At 36.4% G+C, this 18,936-nt stretch overlaps 1 protein-coding gene across 3 annotated transcripts in view; it reads right to left on the bottom strand.

Moving 5' to 3' along the window:
* The window catches only part of SLC41A2 (solute carrier family 41 member 2), a 126,161-nt gene that overhangs the window by 55,437 nt on the left and 51,788 nt on the right, over positions 1-18,936 (bottom strand). For all 3 annotated transcript variants that reach the window (XM_019651894.1, XM_019651893.1, XM_019651891.1), the window contains 3 exons: positions 11,179-11,250; positions 7,815-7,959; positions 4,352-4,498 (listed from right to left, as the gene is read on the bottom strand). In XM_019651894.1, the coding sequence (XP_019507439.1) occupies positions 4,352-4,498; positions 7,815-7,959; positions 11,179-11,250 (364 nt within the window). The remainder of the gene's footprint in view (positions 1-4,351; positions 4,499-7,814; positions 7,960-11,178; positions 11,251-18,936) is intronic.

Here is an 18,936-nt window from a genome sequence, read left to right as displayed (position 1 = left end):
AAATAAAATGAAAACAGTTTTGTCCTCAAGAAGCTTATATCCTTATAAAAGAAGGTGCTACATTTACTCAAAAAGCTATAATGACTGCCCAGGTGTAAAGAATGGCATAACTATCAATAAAGTGTTACAGGAATTCAGAGGAGAAAAGCATCACCTAAGACTGGGGAAATCTACCAATTTAGCACTGAAAAAGAGGATTTTGGGTAGACTTCAAGGAGAGGAGGGGAATGCCATAAGAAAGAAAAGAGAAAAATCACAAGCTTGTATAAGAATCAGTAAATGGCTGAGTTTGGATGGAGTAAAAGGTATAAGAAAGAGGGGAGAAGGCGGGACCTTGACAAGGTAAGTTTCTGGTGACCGCAGGAGGCCCAAGTACCAGGCTAAAACTTTAAGTTCATTAAGTAATAAAGATTTACTCAGGGCGACTCCAAAAAATAAAGTCAACAGGAGTAAAGAAAGCTCTGGGTTTGTCTGGGGGTTTTTTTTGTTTTCTTTTTTTTGAGGGCTGGAGAGGTGAGAAGGGAAAAATCCATATTTACCTCAGATATTAGAAATCAGCAAACTTTATCAGGACTAAAAGAAAGGTACAAGTAGCACATTGAATGAATGTGGAGTGAATCTTGGTACACGTATCAAAGCTAACCGGACATGAGGGGAGCTGTTCAAAGTCATTTCTGAATATTCAAAATCCCAAGTGAGGAGTTAAGCTAGACTTTTCTCAATGCCCAGTTCTTTGAGAGCCATATAATAACGTGGCCTATATTTATAACCAAAGCCTACAGCTGCCATGAAATTCTCTTTGTATCTCTAAAGGCTGCTAAGTGTTTCTAATATGGCTCAAGATAGGCATCTCAGCAGGATGAATGGGGTCTTGGGATTTCAATGTGCCGGCTCTGAATCTTTGTATTCAGAATTCCACTAATATTGGGCTTACAACTGCTGATTTTATGAGGCCCCCTAGTGGTCACAATGCAGACACTTTAGAAATCCAAATACACTTCAGAAAAGCCTTTGTTACAATCAGCTATGGAATCAGTCAGTAGCTATGATTCTAGTACTAATTCTAGTGTGGGGTGGAGGGACGGGGGTTCCCATACCACCAAGCAATTCTTCAGCACTAGCTGGGTGTCCTACCATTCAACTCAATTGTGACACTATATATGGGAGATAGCATCAGATTCCACAGGTTAAGGGGCTCAGTCCTGTAAGGCTGTTCCCCCTGCCACCGCTGGGATACCAGTCACAAACTCAGGTTGTCACTTGTGCTTCTGGTCAAATGGCTACAAATCAGAGGTTCCCACAAACCCCTCCTTGGGTTTAATTTGCTAGAGTGGCTCACAAAACTCAACTCAGAGAAACATGTTACTTGCTAGATTACCAGTGTATTATAAAAAATATATTTAACTCAGAAACAGCCAGATGGAAGCGATGCACAGGGCAGGATATGGGGAAAGGGTGAAGGACTTCCATGCCCTCTCAGAGTCTCCACGTGTTCAGCAACCATAAAGCTCTCCGAACACTGTCCTTTTGGGTTTTTTTTTGAGGCTTCATTATATAGACATGGTTGATTAAACCATTGGCCACTGGTGATTGATCCAACCTCCAGCCCCTCTCCCCTCTCCAGACATCACAGGTGGCACTGAAAGATCCAACCTTCTAGTCTTGGTTGGTTCCCCTGGCAAACAGCCCCCATCCTTGGATGTTTTCCAAAAGTCACCTCATTACTATAAATCCAGTTGTGGTGAGAAGGGGCTTGTTATGAATAACAAGATACTGTTTCACCTTTATGGCTCTGAAGCAATTTCAGAAACTGAGGACAAGATATTATGACAAAATATTATGACAGAAGATGCTCCCAGTGCTCTTATCACTCAGAAAATTCCAAGGGTTTGGGGAGCTGTCAGCCAGGAACCTTGGACGAAGACCAAATATATATGAGAAATATATTCTAACCTGAATGACCAAATATCTGTTTCTTATAAATCACAGTATTGCAGTAGCCCATTAAGAATAAAATCTTTTAGGGAGATAAATGATACAGATGAAATGCAAAAGATCCTATTTTAATTAATTCATCTTCAATTATTTTGAGCCAACTTTCAGAAGACAGGTAAAAGTGCAGAAAAACCTAAGCAATATTTAATAATAAAATTATTTTTCAAAATTATGCTCTCTGATGGTATCATTCCATTTCACTTTATTTCTTGATCCATTTAAGCTACTAATGTGTCATATATAACACTCAAAAATTGAGAGCTTTAGATGGTAACACATTACGATTAAGTCTTTTATAAGGAACATTTATCACTTGCATAATTTTTGAAAAGTCAGCACACATTATTTTCCTCAAAAGTGATTTATCTCCTGGAATCTATATTACTTAGGTCTGTATCATTATAACATTGTCATATTATGATAACATTCTTCAATGGTATTCGCTTTCTTACCACTATAGCTTTAATTGAGGAGACACTGGTATTTAGCAAGCAGCTAAGAAATATGTTACCAATGCCTGCATCGTAATTTAAGTACCCAAGTCTGCAAATAATATACCCCCCCTTTTTTTTAATGTAGTTAAGGGAACACAACTCAGAACCACTACCATCCCTTTATCCCCATCCCACCTGAATCCTCAATGTTCCTGGCCAGACCCACAGGGTTTCTGTCCTCTTAACAATATTAGGAAGAAACCCTTCACCCTCTTCTATTCCTTCCTTCTTCTCTCTTACCTCCTCCTCAGAGTGGGAGGGACTTATCTAATTGGTAAGACTAGACTATGTGTAACTCATCCCTTTTTCTTCTGGGATCCAGACTACTGACGACAGTCTCCCTTCCTCAATAGTGAGCAGCCTGCAGCTGCAGGGGTGAGGCCTACAAGTCGTCCAGCTGTGTGCCTGGGAGTGGGTGAATAAGTTTAACAGAGTACGAGAACAACATTAAGTCACATTCTCTACTACTAGCCATAAGCTAATAGTTCAATCCCGGACTTCAAAATCAATTTCTGAATTGTACAGTAATTCAGAGGCGAAAAGTATGACCAATTATCACTTTAAGAATATAAATTAGAGCAGATTATCCCTTTAATAACATATCTCTCATTTTCTGTTTTTTTGGTTTTTTTTTTTTTATTAAGAAAGAAATTGAGGATTATGCTGAATATACTTGAATTTACATCCTTCACTGTACATTTCACAACAACAACAAAAACCCAAGACCTATGGGAACAACATCTTATATTTAGGCCATTGATTATTTATTATCTTCTACTTTACTTCAAGTGGAAACATCTTATCTTCTAAATGAGAAGAATATTCCTTGAACATATACATCAAGTCTTATTGAATGTTGTTCTTATGCTACTCAATAAATAATTAAAGTAATTTTATATACTAACTGAAGCCTTCCTTTATATCTCCAAACGTAGTAGAAAATTCCTGCCTTTGTTAGGCTAAAGCTCTTTCTTTAGTTCAAAAACACATATCTGAGACTCTTAACTTCTTCAAACCAAATGTACTTTAGATTCAGTATAAAATCCATGAAAATATGAGGATATGTGAATAAATGCTTCTGGCTTGGCTTATCAAATATCCTTGTTTTTATCCTTGGGTTTCTAGTTTCTTTTAATTTTTTTTAAAATTTGGCATCTTAAAAAAATGAACCACACCCAACTTTTAACACTAAACCAATTCTCACAAATCATATTTACTTACATTGACAGTAGCCCCAGAGTACAAATATGCATTGAAACAATTCATTAGATTCTATAAATACTCTGTCACTATTATCAGGAATCACATGTATAAGATGACTCCAGTGTCACACAGCATTCAGATTTATTTTCATGGTGATTTTTCTTTTCTTTTTGTTAATTGCCATGTTGGTTTCTGATGGGGGTAAAATTACTCAGTTTAAGCCCCACCTTAACCTTATGTTCTGGACAGGAGTACGATGCCTGTATCAGAATACTGTAGGTTGACTCCTCGCTGGCTACACATTTAGAGGAAAGGGCAGAAGTCACAGAATATATGATAGACCTGTGCTCAACTTCTCACCAGTAGTGGGTAACATACATAATCTGTAAGAGCCTCAGTTTTCTAATCTGAAATTAGAGATGATAAATCTTGTCTTATAGAGTTTTAAACTCTATGAAGAAAAGAAAAAATACGTGAGAAAAAATATATGAGAACCATAACACATAGTAGGTGTACAACAAATGGCAGTGATTGTTCTAACCAGTCTCAAACACAATTCTAATAAGGATGAAGGACACCAGAGTCACAGCATTGCTGTGACAATATTTATTTAAAGAGGCTCTGAATAACACATCATGTGTAGTTTCCCGTCAACTTACCAAGGCAGGAGTACAAACCCTGACTTATCCAAGCTAATATGGCAAGAGTTATAAGATCACCAAAACTAGCAGCGATGGGTGTAGCAACATTGTCAGGATTTATACCAGTCTTCTTTGAACCAACGATCACCCCGACCATTATTATTCCTAGAAGAAAGAAAGCTCATTAGTTTTAAGCTATGATTTTAAAGACTATCAATCCCCCTAAACACTGAAATATATAGGCTAAACACACAGCATATCAGTTCCAGTTAGACTTAGACTGCTTCGATAAGCTGACTAAAGCAAACAAAACATTTTACGCTAAGGCTCTGGCAAAATGCCTTTTGACAAATTGAAAATTCAAGTGGGGAATCATAGAAGATTGGAGAAATGCAATGTTGCATTTAGAGATCTGAAACCCTACTGTACAATGACACTAAAGCTCAAGTTTCAAATTTAGTAACATGTATGTCGTTTAGTAGCATTTGTGTGTTATCAAGGTCAAAGATTTTATTTTAACCCTCAAATAAAGAATGAAAATGTCAAAGAAAGGTAAGTCATATTTATATGCATAGCAATTGGGCAGAAAACCAATAAAAACAGGTTTGTTTACATAGTGGTAGCCAGAAATGCTTGTTTCATTTTATTATTTAAAAGTGCTGAAATAGTAAGAGGAGAGAGGTAATTAAGTTTTGAACACCAGGCCAGAACATGAGAAGTTGTCTCTGTAAAGGATATTCTTTAAACCCAAAGCTTTTATTTTTTTTTTAATTTTTAATAATAATTTATTTGAGCCAAACTAATGAAATATGCAGGGAACAAGATCTCAAATGCTCCCTAAACCCAAAGTTTCTCTCTAGAAACCTACAAAAGAATAGAAGGTGAAAGTGTGGCTATGTACTTATACCTTTAAATCCTTATTTTCCTGAATCATAGAAATGAGAGAAAAATAACTTATATCCATACCTAATTGTATAGATTCTCTCTCAGGCCAACACACTCATTAAGAGGATGCAGTGGAGAGACAATTTAAGATTAGTTTAATGATGAGCTAATCAAAGTCAGCATGGAAGCCTAAAAATATAAGTATTAAAGAAACAGAATCCCACAGCATTTTTAGACTGAAAATGAGTCTAAGTGATTTTATTCTAGCAAACTCATTTTACAGATAATAAAACTGAGGTCCTGAGAGGGGTTTAAATTCTTGCCTGAGGTCACACAGATTGGAAGGAACTCCAGTCCTGTGTTTTTTCTACTACCTCATAGAGCCAAAATTTATTAAAAGTGAAATTTTCGTCTTGCTTCAAACATTGTCTTGCACCTCATATTCTGGAGCCTTTTTCGATCTATGGACTTACCTTTCCCATAGTATCATTGAGGAACAAAAAAAGCAATGGCAGAAGAGGTTTTTAAATGTATTATGTAACAATCAATCAAGATGTGATCATACAGAATTCTTTTTCCAAAATCAGAACATTTGCAGATCGATATGGAAAGTTCTATGACTGAATGCTATTTATATAATTTCAGCTGGAAAAAAAAATTTTGCCATCACAGACCAATGGAAAGAGCTAGGAGTCAGGAAACAGGTTTTAAAAATGATTTTTCTGTGAACAGGCTGAGGAAATTGGACAAGTCGCCTTACTTGAGTTAGTTTTGTCACCTCAAATGGTGGTTAATAGTATCTGCTCTATATAAACGTGTATTAAGGTGGTTATGAAGGTCAAGTTATCATAAAATTAGAACATATATTATTCACAGTAAGAAGCATTAAACAAATGTATTTTAAAAATCTGAAATTTTATGGTTTTGAAAATTCTAGGCGATACAAATATTTGCTAGACTGAATTGTTTAAAACAATTCTCTAGAAACAAAATTAGAAAGAAAACAGAAGCAAATGTGCCTAAATAGAGTGAGTGCTAATGCCTTACCATTTTTTTTTACCAGAAATTTATTTTCTAATAGTTTTACATCATACTGTTTTGTCCAGTGTTGACTCCATTCAATTCTAGTAATTTTATACACAGTCATAGCTGCTTAACAACAGAGATACAATCTGAGAAATGCATGGTTAGGCAATTTTGTCATTGTGCAAACATCATAGAAGGCACTTATACAAACCTAAATGATATAGCCTAATACACACCTAGGCCAAATCATATAGCCTATTGCTCCTAGGCTACAAGCCTGCAATGCACATCATGTTACCATACAACACAACATGAGGTTAAACCCAGCACAAGAGAAAATGATACAGTCGAGACACAGTAAACGTGAGATATATAAGGCTGCTGCCCACGTAACATATCGTACTATTTTACAGTAATTTTTTATAAGTAGAATACACTCCAAAATGATCAATAGTAAATACATAAACAAGTAACATAGTTGATTATTATCATTATCAAGTATTATGTACTGTACATCATTGTATGTGCTATACTTTTACATGACTGGCAATGCAGTAGGTTTGTTTACACCAGCATCACCACAGACATGTGCTGAGGCATTGCAATGCCTTTGATGTCACTAGGCAATAGGAATTTTCAGCCCCATAATCTTATGGGACCACCATCATATGTGTGGTCCATCGTTGACCAAAATGTCGTTATACAGCACATGACTGTATAGATAAAAAACTACCCAGGATATAATTTAAGTACTAAAACAAAAAGCTTGTAAATATTTTAGAAATCAAGCCTTAATTATAATTAAATTCTCTAAATTCTGGGAAAGAACCTAGCCAAAAAGTTAGCTTCATTATATGATCACTGAACATAGGAATCTTCTATTTTTATCTTTACTGGTGACACAGGGTAAGAAGATAGCAATTATAAAATAAAAAGAACCAAGTCTTTATGATTATGATTCCATAATCTAGTGTAAAGTTGATATTAATAAATACAAAAAAAATGATATCCCAATGGAAAATTTCTAATGTAGTTAATTTTTTAAAACTTCTGGCTCTTTCAAATTCTACATCCAACAATATGCTGTGTTAAGCATCTGGTTCTATTTGTATTGCCACAGAGATAGTGAAGAATTGCTTTTGAAATCTGAAACTTGAAAACATTTTAACAGAGAGACTGCTTTTGGAATTCAGAGTTCCTGGAATCCGTGTTACTCAACTGACAAGCCAGTGACTCCTCTGCGTGATTTCCGGAAAGGAGTTTCTCGCAACTAACTGAACAGAAACAAATGAAGGTTTTGGCTGTTTTCCTGGTCTTGTTTGGGAAGTGTACCCGTGTACCTAAGGCCAGGAGACAACTCAGAAAGCCTGTTCTACACTAAAGTTTACATGTAATAAATATAAATATGCCTGAAATAAGATATTTTAAAAGTTTGTACATAAAATTTGTTTGTTTGTTTTTTAAATTATGAACAAGTACCATATAAATAAAAATAGGCATCATTTTGGGAAATAAATCATTTGAAAGTAAAAAAAAAGCCTGTAGAGTAGACATTTGTAAATGTACTTACCTTGCAGAAGAGATGCAATGAAGGCAGTTGCTACACTGCTAGAACACAGAAGTATGGAATGATCCAGGTAGTATTTTCCCTCTGGAATCCAGCCCAGTATAACTGCTGCCACAGCTGCTAGAAAACCAACTACTGTTGCTTGAACCTAAAAATTTTTTATAAAATCCAATGGAATTATTCATTTTGGAAGCATATTTGAAAATCTGATTATATAAATATGCATACAAGAAGTCAGAAGAAAGTATTGCATGCAGTAGCTGAGCTGCCTTACCTTTTCAAAGCAGCTACAATATTTTGGTTTTAATATTCTGTGAGGGGGTGGGTTCTCAGGTATTTTGGTGGCAACAGGTATAGAATAGGGTCTAGGAATCTGTTTTTAACAAGTACCGTAAAGGACTTTGATGAGATAATCCACAGATCATCTAAGAAAATATGAACCTTAAAACTGAAAAGTACCCAGCCCACAAAACTGAAGGCTGATGCTAGAGGCAGTGTTGGCAAGAGACTGGATTTTATAATCCAATGATAAGAGTTTGACCCTTGGCTATCCCACTTAATCTTGTGGCAAATTATTTTAATTCATTCATTCAACATGTATTAATTTAGAATCTATCATGCACCAGGCGCTATGCTTGGTGTTGGGCTACAACGGTGGTCAGAATAGATTTATTCCCTGCTGTGACACAGCTCTTGGTTGGTTGGGGAGATAGACATTCAACAATAACCTCACATATAATCACAATTATGATTAATTCTATAACGACTTTAGCTCCTGATCTAAAAAATGACAATGATAATATTGAACTCGAGAGGGTTATTTTGAGATTTAAATGAACTGCACAAATATATTAAGTGTCTCCCACAGTGGTGGCATAAAGCAACACTTAAGAAAAAACAAACAAAAAAACCCAGCAACTAAAAAATTAACGCTGACTGAATTCTTAGAATCATTTTAGTCGATGTCAGAACTAAAAGAAAACCCTAAAGGAACAACCTACTTCACTGACTCTGAATTGTTTGTGTCATGGATTCCTTTGACAATCTGGAGAAAATTTGAGACAGATCCTGTTCTCTATGAAAACACAGATGCAATCAATATTTTAGGTAGGATTTCTGAGTGCTCACAGATTCTCTGAAGCCAATCCATGTACTGGAATCAAGGGCTCTGGGTAGAAAAACCCAAATAGTCTAATCCTGTCACACAGTAACTTAATGGAAGAGCCAGGGTTAGCGAGTCCACACAGCTCAGGCTCTGGCCCCATTATCTTTCATTACAGCTCCTGTGGATGTCGCCCGCAGGTTCAGAGCGGAGCTGGAAGCTGTCAGCATCACTGTGGCTGTACCGATTGTTAACATGTCAGCATTTTCACACTGGTTAGTAAATAATATGCATATGTAAAAGCAGTACGATTAATTAATAATGTAAATTCTAGCACTGTGGTTCCAAGGGTTTTCTTGAAAATAAAACACAGAACTAGGGAGCTCTGGATTTTACACAGTTTTTATCGCTTGGAAATGAAACACAGAGCTAGGGAGCCGATGGCAGCACACAGCTGAAATGAGGAAGTCCTACTCTGAACCTGCAGAAGAAATGCCTAATTGTGCTGGAGAAGAGCAAAGTTCGGGTCAAGGAGAAGCTGGCGGGCTCATGGGGGCCACAGGCCTAACCAGATGTGAGTGGGGGGCACATCCCTCCTGGTGAGGTAATGGCTCTTCAATGGGATCGGAAACTGTGCTTTATTTGACCATTTACACACCACCCTGCACAGGTGTGGGAAATCTGCAGCAGGTAATCTGCTTTGGATCTCGTTTAACAGTCAGGAAAGCACACACCCCAGCTAATGAGAACATGTGCCCCCTCTGTGCTGCCCACCTCCCCCACCTCTACCCTCCTCCGCCCACCTGTGGTCAGAAGGGCTTTTGCTAGCCCTGCGCTCATCCCCTTCTTCACAGGGTTTAGCAGATGAAGCCTCAGAGCAGCTCCCTCCGCCCACCCCTCCACCTTTTCTTCTCCCTTCTGCTATTGTCCATGGGTAACCGGGCTCCAACCACTTGCTGTCTCACTGGCTGGAACAAACTGTGTCCTGATGGCCCTGTGTGGGGAGCCCTGTTTCTCATGCATCCTTGGGGGAGTGGGACAGCCAGACACAGACTTCAGGCCACAGCAGAGGATCCGTGAGCCCCCAGCCATCTCTGGCTCCCTCTTCACCAACAGGTGCAGGGAGAAAGGATTAGAAGGGAAGGGCTGAGACTAAGAGTGGAAGGGAAAATTAAAAGCTGAGATGGAAATTATTAGAATGATTTGACGAATAATTTATATTACTTGGTAAAAGTTTAGGATATTTAAAAGATAAAATGGAATAATATATTAAACAATTTTTATTTATAGATTAATTTATAGTCATCTACTGGTCGGTATCTATTTTGATTATTACCCCTGCACAGGTTCCTACAGTTTCAAGCTGAAAAGGGTCATAGGCGGCTCTAATGCAAGACTGCGACTGAGAAGAAGAGAAAAAGGAAGCCCAGAAAGCTCAAGTTAACAAAGGTTATGCAGCTGGTTAATGTTAAAGCTAAGCCTAGATGCCAGATTTTCTTATTTCTAACCCTGTGATTTTAAAAGCAGCTGTACAGATATTTTTTAAAAAGCCTATATTCCAAAAGTTCCCTTATTTCTTTGCCTTTGAAATGCACTATATGAAATTTCTTTTCTGCAACCATCTTCTCATTAAAATAAATGAGCATTTCCTCATTTATTTTCAGCTCACACTTGTAGAGTTACTAGGGGGCCGAAGTCTTGTCTTGGGGATGGATACCAAGAAGGTGGTGGGAGAGGGAGAAATAGTCACATGAATTTAGAAAGAACTGTAATCTATATATAATCCACAGTTTAGTGCATATGTAGCTGACAATTTGATGTATTTATTTACATTAACACCAGCAACACTGACAAATTAAGGAAAACTTAGCTTAAATAAACATCTGACCATTATATATAAAAAAGAGCTAAGTTTAATTAGAGGATTTACATAAAAAAATCAAAGTAGAAAAATAGCACCTAAGCAATGAAATGTTAAATATTGATTTATACAGATATTAATTCAAATTCTGGCTGTATTACACACTTATAATAGAAAATATTTTGTATATTATATTCTTTTCATGTTTAGAAGATTGTGATCAGTTTCTAGATGAAGTAAGCTTTCAGAAATCATGGGTATCCATTTATTTTATCACTTTGTCACAGTACTAAATTGTTTTGGGTCTCCTGAAATAATTAAGTGGTAGGCTTAATAGCACTAAAATCTACTCCATTCTTACAGGTAACACCCAAGATCTCTAAACAAATATGTGAATCACTTACCTGTTTTAAAGCCAAGTTGCCAATTATTAGGTTCCACTTTTCAATGGGTGAATCCATCTTCCCAATATTTACCTGTTAAGGGGGATATTTTCATGTATCACTGAATAATATATAAGTTCTCTATTCTGTTTAAACAGCACGTGAAGTCTTAAACCCAAAGATAATTCTTTACTAAATGTGATGAGCTCACATTGCACTTTAAACATAATTCGGAATTCACTACCAGTCTCGTATTTCACATTCAGCTTGCTTGAGATGTTTCAGAAATTGTTTTTGCATAATTATTAGATGACAAGAACTAGCGGACTAGTTAGTACTATCCACCTGCCCACTGATGTTATTTTACAACTAACACCATCAAGTGTCATCCTAACATACCAAATTCTGTGTCTTGAGGCCCAGTATACATAAATACCTAATTTTAAGCCGCTGGCATTAGTTCCACATCATGAAACTAATGCCATTGGAAGACACTGACTAAAGAACCCAGATATAAACAAATCATTCATAGGTACATAATTTGCATTGACTCATGACTAAAACTGTTATCAATAAATAATTCATTCAGTTCACATATGAAGTTTGATCATGTATCTCACTATTAAAGTTTATACATCTTTCTACTAAATGGAAGAACACTCTCCAAAAAATAATATTATTAGTCACATATTCAATTGTGGTAGGCTAAATCATACTTCCCGCCACTTAGGATTCAAAAACTGTATATCCAAATCTGGCAAGTGTTTTCTAATGCAGTATTTTGAAAAATAATGAGCAATCATTATTAAAAATACTATACTGAAGGGCCGGCCAAGTGGCTCAGTTGGTTAAGAGCTCGCTCAAGAGTTTGAGCTCTGAGCAACAGCGGTTCGAGTCCAGCCCGAGCTGAGCAGCCGCTGAGCTGCCAACAGGTAGCAGGATGGCTCAGCTAAAAAATATATATATATACTATACTGAGCTGGGTCTCAATTATTCATCATCTACTTGGCCATAGAAGATAGGTGAATGGGTAAAGGGGGAAATAGATGAGTTATTATTTATGGGTATTTTTAACCATGGATAAACTAGAGTTTAGCTCATTGGCTTCAGACCATTAGGTTAAGTACTACATCAACATTTCCTGTATCAATCTAGAAAACAGATTCTATTCTCTAACCTCACTCTGGACTATAGCCTCAAAGTATCCAGCAAATGCAAATATTAAGATTTCTCAATGTTTTGGATAATTATTCATGCTGTCTTTATTTGTATACTTCTTTCCTAAGCCTGGAAATCGAAATTATTGATGCAATTTGTGTTTGTACCTCTGGTAACTTGGGTCTTTGCTCAAATGAGTAAACCTATCTCAGGTTTAGTGTCCAAGAAATAGGTATGAGACACTGGAAACTACAAGACATTGTTAAAGACATTAAAGAAGAAACAAAGAAATGGAAAGATATTCGGTGTTCATGGGCTGGAAGAATTAACATTGTTAAAATGTCCACATTACCTAAAGCAATCTACAGATTCAATGCAATCCCTATCAAAATACTTCAACAAAGTTAATTTTTTAAAATGAGTAGATAATTTCATACAGCAGCAACTACTTTAAAAACGGTAACAAGCATTTATATTCCCACTGCCTGGCTTTGTCAAATATTAAAATTTTATCATATTTAGCATATATATGCCACATATATATGTTTAACGTCAATCTTTTTTTTTTCCGCTCAGTTCTTCATGTTAGAGAATTTCTATCAATCTATCTTCAAGTTCACAAATTCTTTCTTCTGATGTCACCAATGTGGTACATTTGATTCTTTTTTTACAGTTTCCATTACTCTTTTAAGATTCCCCATCTGTTCACTCATCAAGACATGTTTGTTTAATTCTTTGAACATTTTTTTCTTTAGTTCTCTGAACACATTTATATTAGTTGCTTTGAAAGATTTTCTTAAATCCAACATCTGGGCCCATTGTGAGTCACTTTCCAATGACTGACTAAATATGAATCACACTTTTCCTGAATATAAATCACACTTTTGTGTTTCTTTCCACAGTGATTTTTGGTTGACAATTAGACAGTATAATATTGTGTATGATGACTGAATAATGTTGTGCTCTTCTGAGGATTACTGGATTTCCCTTGTAAGGAGCAATGAATTTGCATAGACTCAAATTACAGTCTCTTGTCTCTCTCCCTCAGTGTTCAGCAGCCAATATCCCTGATTGGTTCTCACCTACTAACTAATGCTTTTTACCCTAGCCCTTTGGGGATCTCTTTTGTACCTGTGTAGTTTAATGGACAGCCAAAGAGTTGAGCAGAATTAATACCCAGATTCTGGGGCTCATCTTCTCTGCAGTTCTCTTACATCTGAGATTTCCCCATAAACTTCCACCTGCTCTGTCAGGTCCAAATTCTGTTTATCTGATCATTCAAACCAATAAAACGAAACATTCTGCCACTATAGCTATGCACAAGACACAAGGTACTTAGTCAAAAAAGCAAAAACTCACAGATTTTAGCTGGTGTTTTGTCTTTAAAGTATAGCCCCTCTCACAAATCTGTTTTTTTGGGGGTTTTTTTGCCAGACTTCTGACCTCTGCCACCTCAAGCTGGTAAAACTATAGGTTTTCTGCCACATGAGATCCAGGGATTGGGGAACTCCCTCAGGCAAAAATGCCATAAAAGTTGCAATTCTTACCCATTGTAGTTATGGTCTTTAAGGGTAAACTCTAGTTTTTACCTACTTTTGATCACTTTCTATGGCCTTCAAATAGTATGTCTAGATTTCGTAATTTTGTTTTCTGGGAAGGTTCATTCAACCACTTCATTCTGCCATTAACAGGGAACCCCGATTATATATATATATATATATATATATATATATATATTTTATATGCTTGAAATATTGTATAATAAAACATAATATACTAAAATAACACACACACACACACACAACACACTCACACACATGTACAAACACCCTGATATTTTTCTGGATGTACAGGGGTGACGCATATGCTCATAATCTTCACTGTGGTGTTCGGCATTTAGTAAAGGCTCAAAAAATTTTTTTAATTAATGAATTAAAAAGGTAGATTGTTACAAAAATAATTTCAGAGAATCAAGAATTCTCTGAGAGGAGGTTTGAGGCAACAGAGATCAGTTTTGCCAAGAGTGGAAAAGTGCTTATCAAATTGTGCTAAGCACTTTGCTTCTGGGAAATAGTTTTACAGACTTTTTTTTTTTTTAAAGAAATATTATCCTTAGGACCTGGATACCACTTTTGACTCTTTTACATCTAGCATTCAGAGGCAGAAAATTTTAGACCTCAGGTAATAGAACTTAAAGCCAACAATTTATACAACCACTGTACTTGGCTTATTTTCCAATTATATACTACTGTTATTGAGCTATAACAATATCTACTATAATATATATCTATCGTTGTAAAGACAAAATCCAGGAAAAAATTATTCAACCTAATCATCACACCTTTAGAAATAAATTTTGTCTCAAGTAAGAGGGCAAGATAAAGTTGATTTGGATTCATCATTATTAATTTTTCTTGTTAAAATAGGAAACCCCTTTTTTATTGACATTTTATCTGTGAACATTTAATCTTTAGCTTTATAGAATAGCAAGTTTTAAAGACAATTAACCTTCAACAGATTGAGTGGGTAGGCTATATTTTATAACTTATAGTTTATATTCTCTATCGTTATACTTTCCCAGAACTTTCCTTATAATCTTATAAGCTCATTTATCCTGTTCTCCTGCAGATAATCACAAAAATGAGAAAAGACCCTTTAGTGAAGCAAAAAGATGAAAGTGATCATAGACTGGCTTTCTATAGCTATAATGATTTCTAGTCCTACTTTTACAAGTGAACATGAATACTACATAGGAAAGTTGTAAACTTTTAAAAAGAATTACTTTTTGCACATAGATGAAAAAGCTGACTTTCAAATAATGCTTGTTTTAAGGTAAAAAAAAAAATTTACACTCATTCACCCCTCTCCCTGGAACCAAAGAACACAGTTTGGAATCAATTATAGCAGTCCCAATTAGCGACCTACGTTGAGGTTGTGGCAGGTGGAACAAAGGGAAAGGGAGGGATTTCATAGGCGGAACAGACAGTCTAGACTAGCAGTTCTCAACCTTCCTAATGCCGCGACCCCTTAATACAGTTCCTCATGTTGTGGTGACCCCCAACCATAAAATTATTTTCTTTGCTACTCCATAACTGTAATTTTGCTACTGTTATGAATCATCATGTAAATATCTTTTTGTTTTCCGATGGTCTTAGGCGACCCCTGTAAAAGGGTTGTTCAACCCCCAAAGGAGTCGCGACCCACAGGTTGAGAACCGCTGGTCTAGACAGCAACTGGATAGAGAGGAGGCACGAGGTGATTGGCAATGTCAATAAATAAGAAATACAGATAGAAAATAATGAGTGCAGTTTTGAATGTAGTGAGTGGTGCAGACAACTGAAAATTCAACTCTGCAGGTCAGACTGGAGACTTGGACCTGAGCATCAGCAATGTGACGTGGTGGGCTACATGAAACAGGCGACGGAGAACATGTAGAACAAGGTACTAAAACTTTAAGAAAGCCTCAAATCAAGAGGATGAGCAAAGAAAAAAAACAAAACAAAACAAAAATAGACTAAGAAGCGTCAATGAAAGAGGTGGCCGCATGAGGAGAGTGTGGGGTCCCAAAGTTGAGGGTAATAAAACTTTCAAGTAGAGAATAGTCAGTGAAAATTCTATAGACGGTGAGACTTTGGGGGTTTTGCTATTAAGAAGTCATTAACCCAGAGTTGCTTTAACAGTGGACCGAGTATCAAAACTGGACTATAGCTGACAATGACTTTAGCATTCTATAAGAACAGCAGCACTCTGTCTAGCAAATCTGAGATCTAATTCTCAAAACAATTAACACCATAAACTAGATAAACATACCATGTTATCATAGCTTGATGCCATAACTAACCTACTTTCCAGCTACTAATATGTTTCCTTTTACTCCTCTCAAATCCAGAGAAAATTTCAAGTGGCTGCTCCCGGTCTTTAATTTTAGCTAATCCATCAGTCAATTCCGTCATCTCTCTGAAAATAAATTCTGGACTCCAACTATGTCTCACTACCTCCACTTCTACCACCCTGATCCAAGCCCCAATCCTCTCTGGCCTGTATTACCGCAACAGACTCTCAACTTGTCTCCCTGCTTCAGTCCTTGGCCCCCATAGCATTGTCTCAACACAACAGTCCAAATAATCTGTTAAAATGATGTATCACGTCACATCATTCCTTCGCTCATAACCTTCCAATGGCTTCCCATTTCACTCAAGAGCCAAAGTCCTTGCAATGGCCCACAAAGCAATCTCATCCCCTGTGATTTGCTCCCTCTGTCATCTGGTTCCAGCCCTATTGGCCTCCATGCTGTTCATCTAGCACAGCGGTTCTCAAATTTTGATGTGTATCAGAATGGTCTGGAGAGCTTGTTAAGATACAGGTTGCTGAACCACACCCCCAGGGCTTTCTGATTCGGTAGCTTTGGAGTGGGGCTGAGAATCTGCATTTCTAACAAGTTGCTGATTCTGCTGATGAGAAGACCACACTGGAGAACCATTGATCTAATATATCAACAACAGTCTCTCTCTCGCCCTTGGTACTGCCTGAGACATCCCTAAGTCAAAGAGCCTCAAAAAATAAAAGTAAACAAATTAGTACGTGGAAAAGCAGTGCTCACGGCAACAAGCTATGAGAACATGGTATAGTCATCTAATTTATGATGTCTTACTTGCTTAGAGAACTAAATAATTCCTTCAGTTTATGGCTCAGATATCTTCTAATCAGTGACACAATTCTTGACCTATGGAAGACGACAACTCCACCCCTACCTCCCCAAAGAAAGGCCCAGCTAGAGCACCCTGCAGTGAAGACCACCACTGATAAGCTCCTCCCATGTGCTGAGCTTTTAATCAGCTTTGGAGTTTCCCTCTCTTAAACATGAACAGATAAGTAAACATAACCAAGTGTTTGATAAAAATATCTAATATAAAATACAGATGCCACAACAAATAATCTAAAGTTCAAGTAAAAAGATCAAGGTTAAATTCACCTTTATTCAGTTTTAATGGTAATGTGTAATCAAATTAAACAGAATTTAATTTGCTTTAATATTCTTTTTTAATCAGATTCCCAACATCATGGCCTATTTTAAAATGGTTTGTTTAATCCATGACTTGAATCTAAACAAGTGCTAGATAATGCTCAAGAATGTTGCTTTTAGAAATATTTTCTTTGAGGTAGGCTAGCCAAAATTGCAGTTTTCCTGGAAAAGTTATCAAGTTGCTTAAATGCTTGTGTGCTTAACTATATTTATCAGAACAAAGTTTGTTTTCCAACAAAATGAAACTAAAGCCACCTTTGAACTCTCATTCTAATAATCTTTGTCTCCCTTAAATGCTGCCACTTTTACTTTTCAAGACCTCTTCTTTACTTTCCTCTCCTTCCAAAAAAGCCTCTTGGATTGAGTTCTAATCTGGGTGATCTGTCAGTTCTTAAAACGTAATGCAAGTGTAGATCCCTGGGAAAAGATGGCAGATGGAACACATGTATACAATTTCACTAACTCTGAAAACGTTAGTAAAACTGCATAACGGTTGTTTTTTAAGACAAAAGCTAAAGGTGTACTAGGCACACATCCCAGCTGGATGCCAAACGGCCAAGTGTTCAAATCAATATTCAGTGACACCAAACGTCACCATTATACAGTGAACATCTGGGATACCAGAATACATGTGAAATTCAATCCAATTTTTAAAATTGTATTACCATTTTATTATTTAACTTTTTGGAAATAATTTCTTAACACTGAAAGCTTCTAGACTGTTCCTGTGATCACTATACTTCATTGTCTGTAATATTATATAGATGCCCCATTTTCAAGAAAAGTCATTAGGGAATCAAGATTGTTTTTCACAAATTTTGCCAGTCTAGATACTGCTGAAAACAATGGTGTTACCAAGTTATCAGGCTTTCTTACCTCTCCTATAACATTTGTTAAGATAAAAGACTTGTTTCCTCTTTAATCTCTAGGTTTGAAGATTTAGTCGATAGTGATGATGCAATTTCACAGAAAAAATTTCATGAACTAAAGCTTTGTATACTGCTTGATGATGATGCTTTCTAAATATTTTCAAAGGAGTCCAAGATTGTTGCCCTAACATATAATTTTATTTTAATACTTTTATACATACTTACTGCTTCACATGATCAACTAAGAAAAATTTGTCTTTAAATCTTGGATCTAAAAGTCTAACAATGGAGAGATGTAACTGGCTTCCAAGACACCAAAAAAAAAAACAAAACACCAAAAAAACCCCCAAAACAAACAAAAAAACACACCAGAAAACACCAGACTTTCTATCAATATCTCAGCTTTTATTGCATCCATGCCAATTTCAGTATCTTTTCAAGAAGTAGAATGATAGGGCTTTTATAGAAGATATCATGTAAGAGTTACTTGTATACTTCAAGGTACATCTATCTGGTTACTTAAAAAGGCTCCAGTACGTGGAGTATAGTGTGGGAGTGGAGTCAAGGGATTTGTAATAGATATGTATGATATTGGGGGGATATGGGGCGGCGGATTGGGGGAGGGAGGCTGTCACTTCGAGGGGTAAAAAGTATAACTATTGCACTGTGTTGTACAGCTGAAACTAATTCTAAAAAAATGTGTATTTCATAATAAAAAATAATTTAATA

This window comes from Hipposideros armiger, unplaced genomic scaffold, assembly GCF_001890085.2.
Source record: "Hipposideros armiger isolate ML-2016 unplaced genomic scaffold, ASM189008v1 scaffold_168, whole genome shotgun sequence".
In the NCBI taxonomy this organism is placed as follows: domain Eukaryota; kingdom Metazoa; phylum Chordata; class Mammalia; order Chiroptera; family Hipposideridae; genus Hipposideros; species Hipposideros armiger.
Note: the sequence above shows the minus strand (reverse complement) of the source record. Positions and strands in the feature narration are given on the sequence as shown.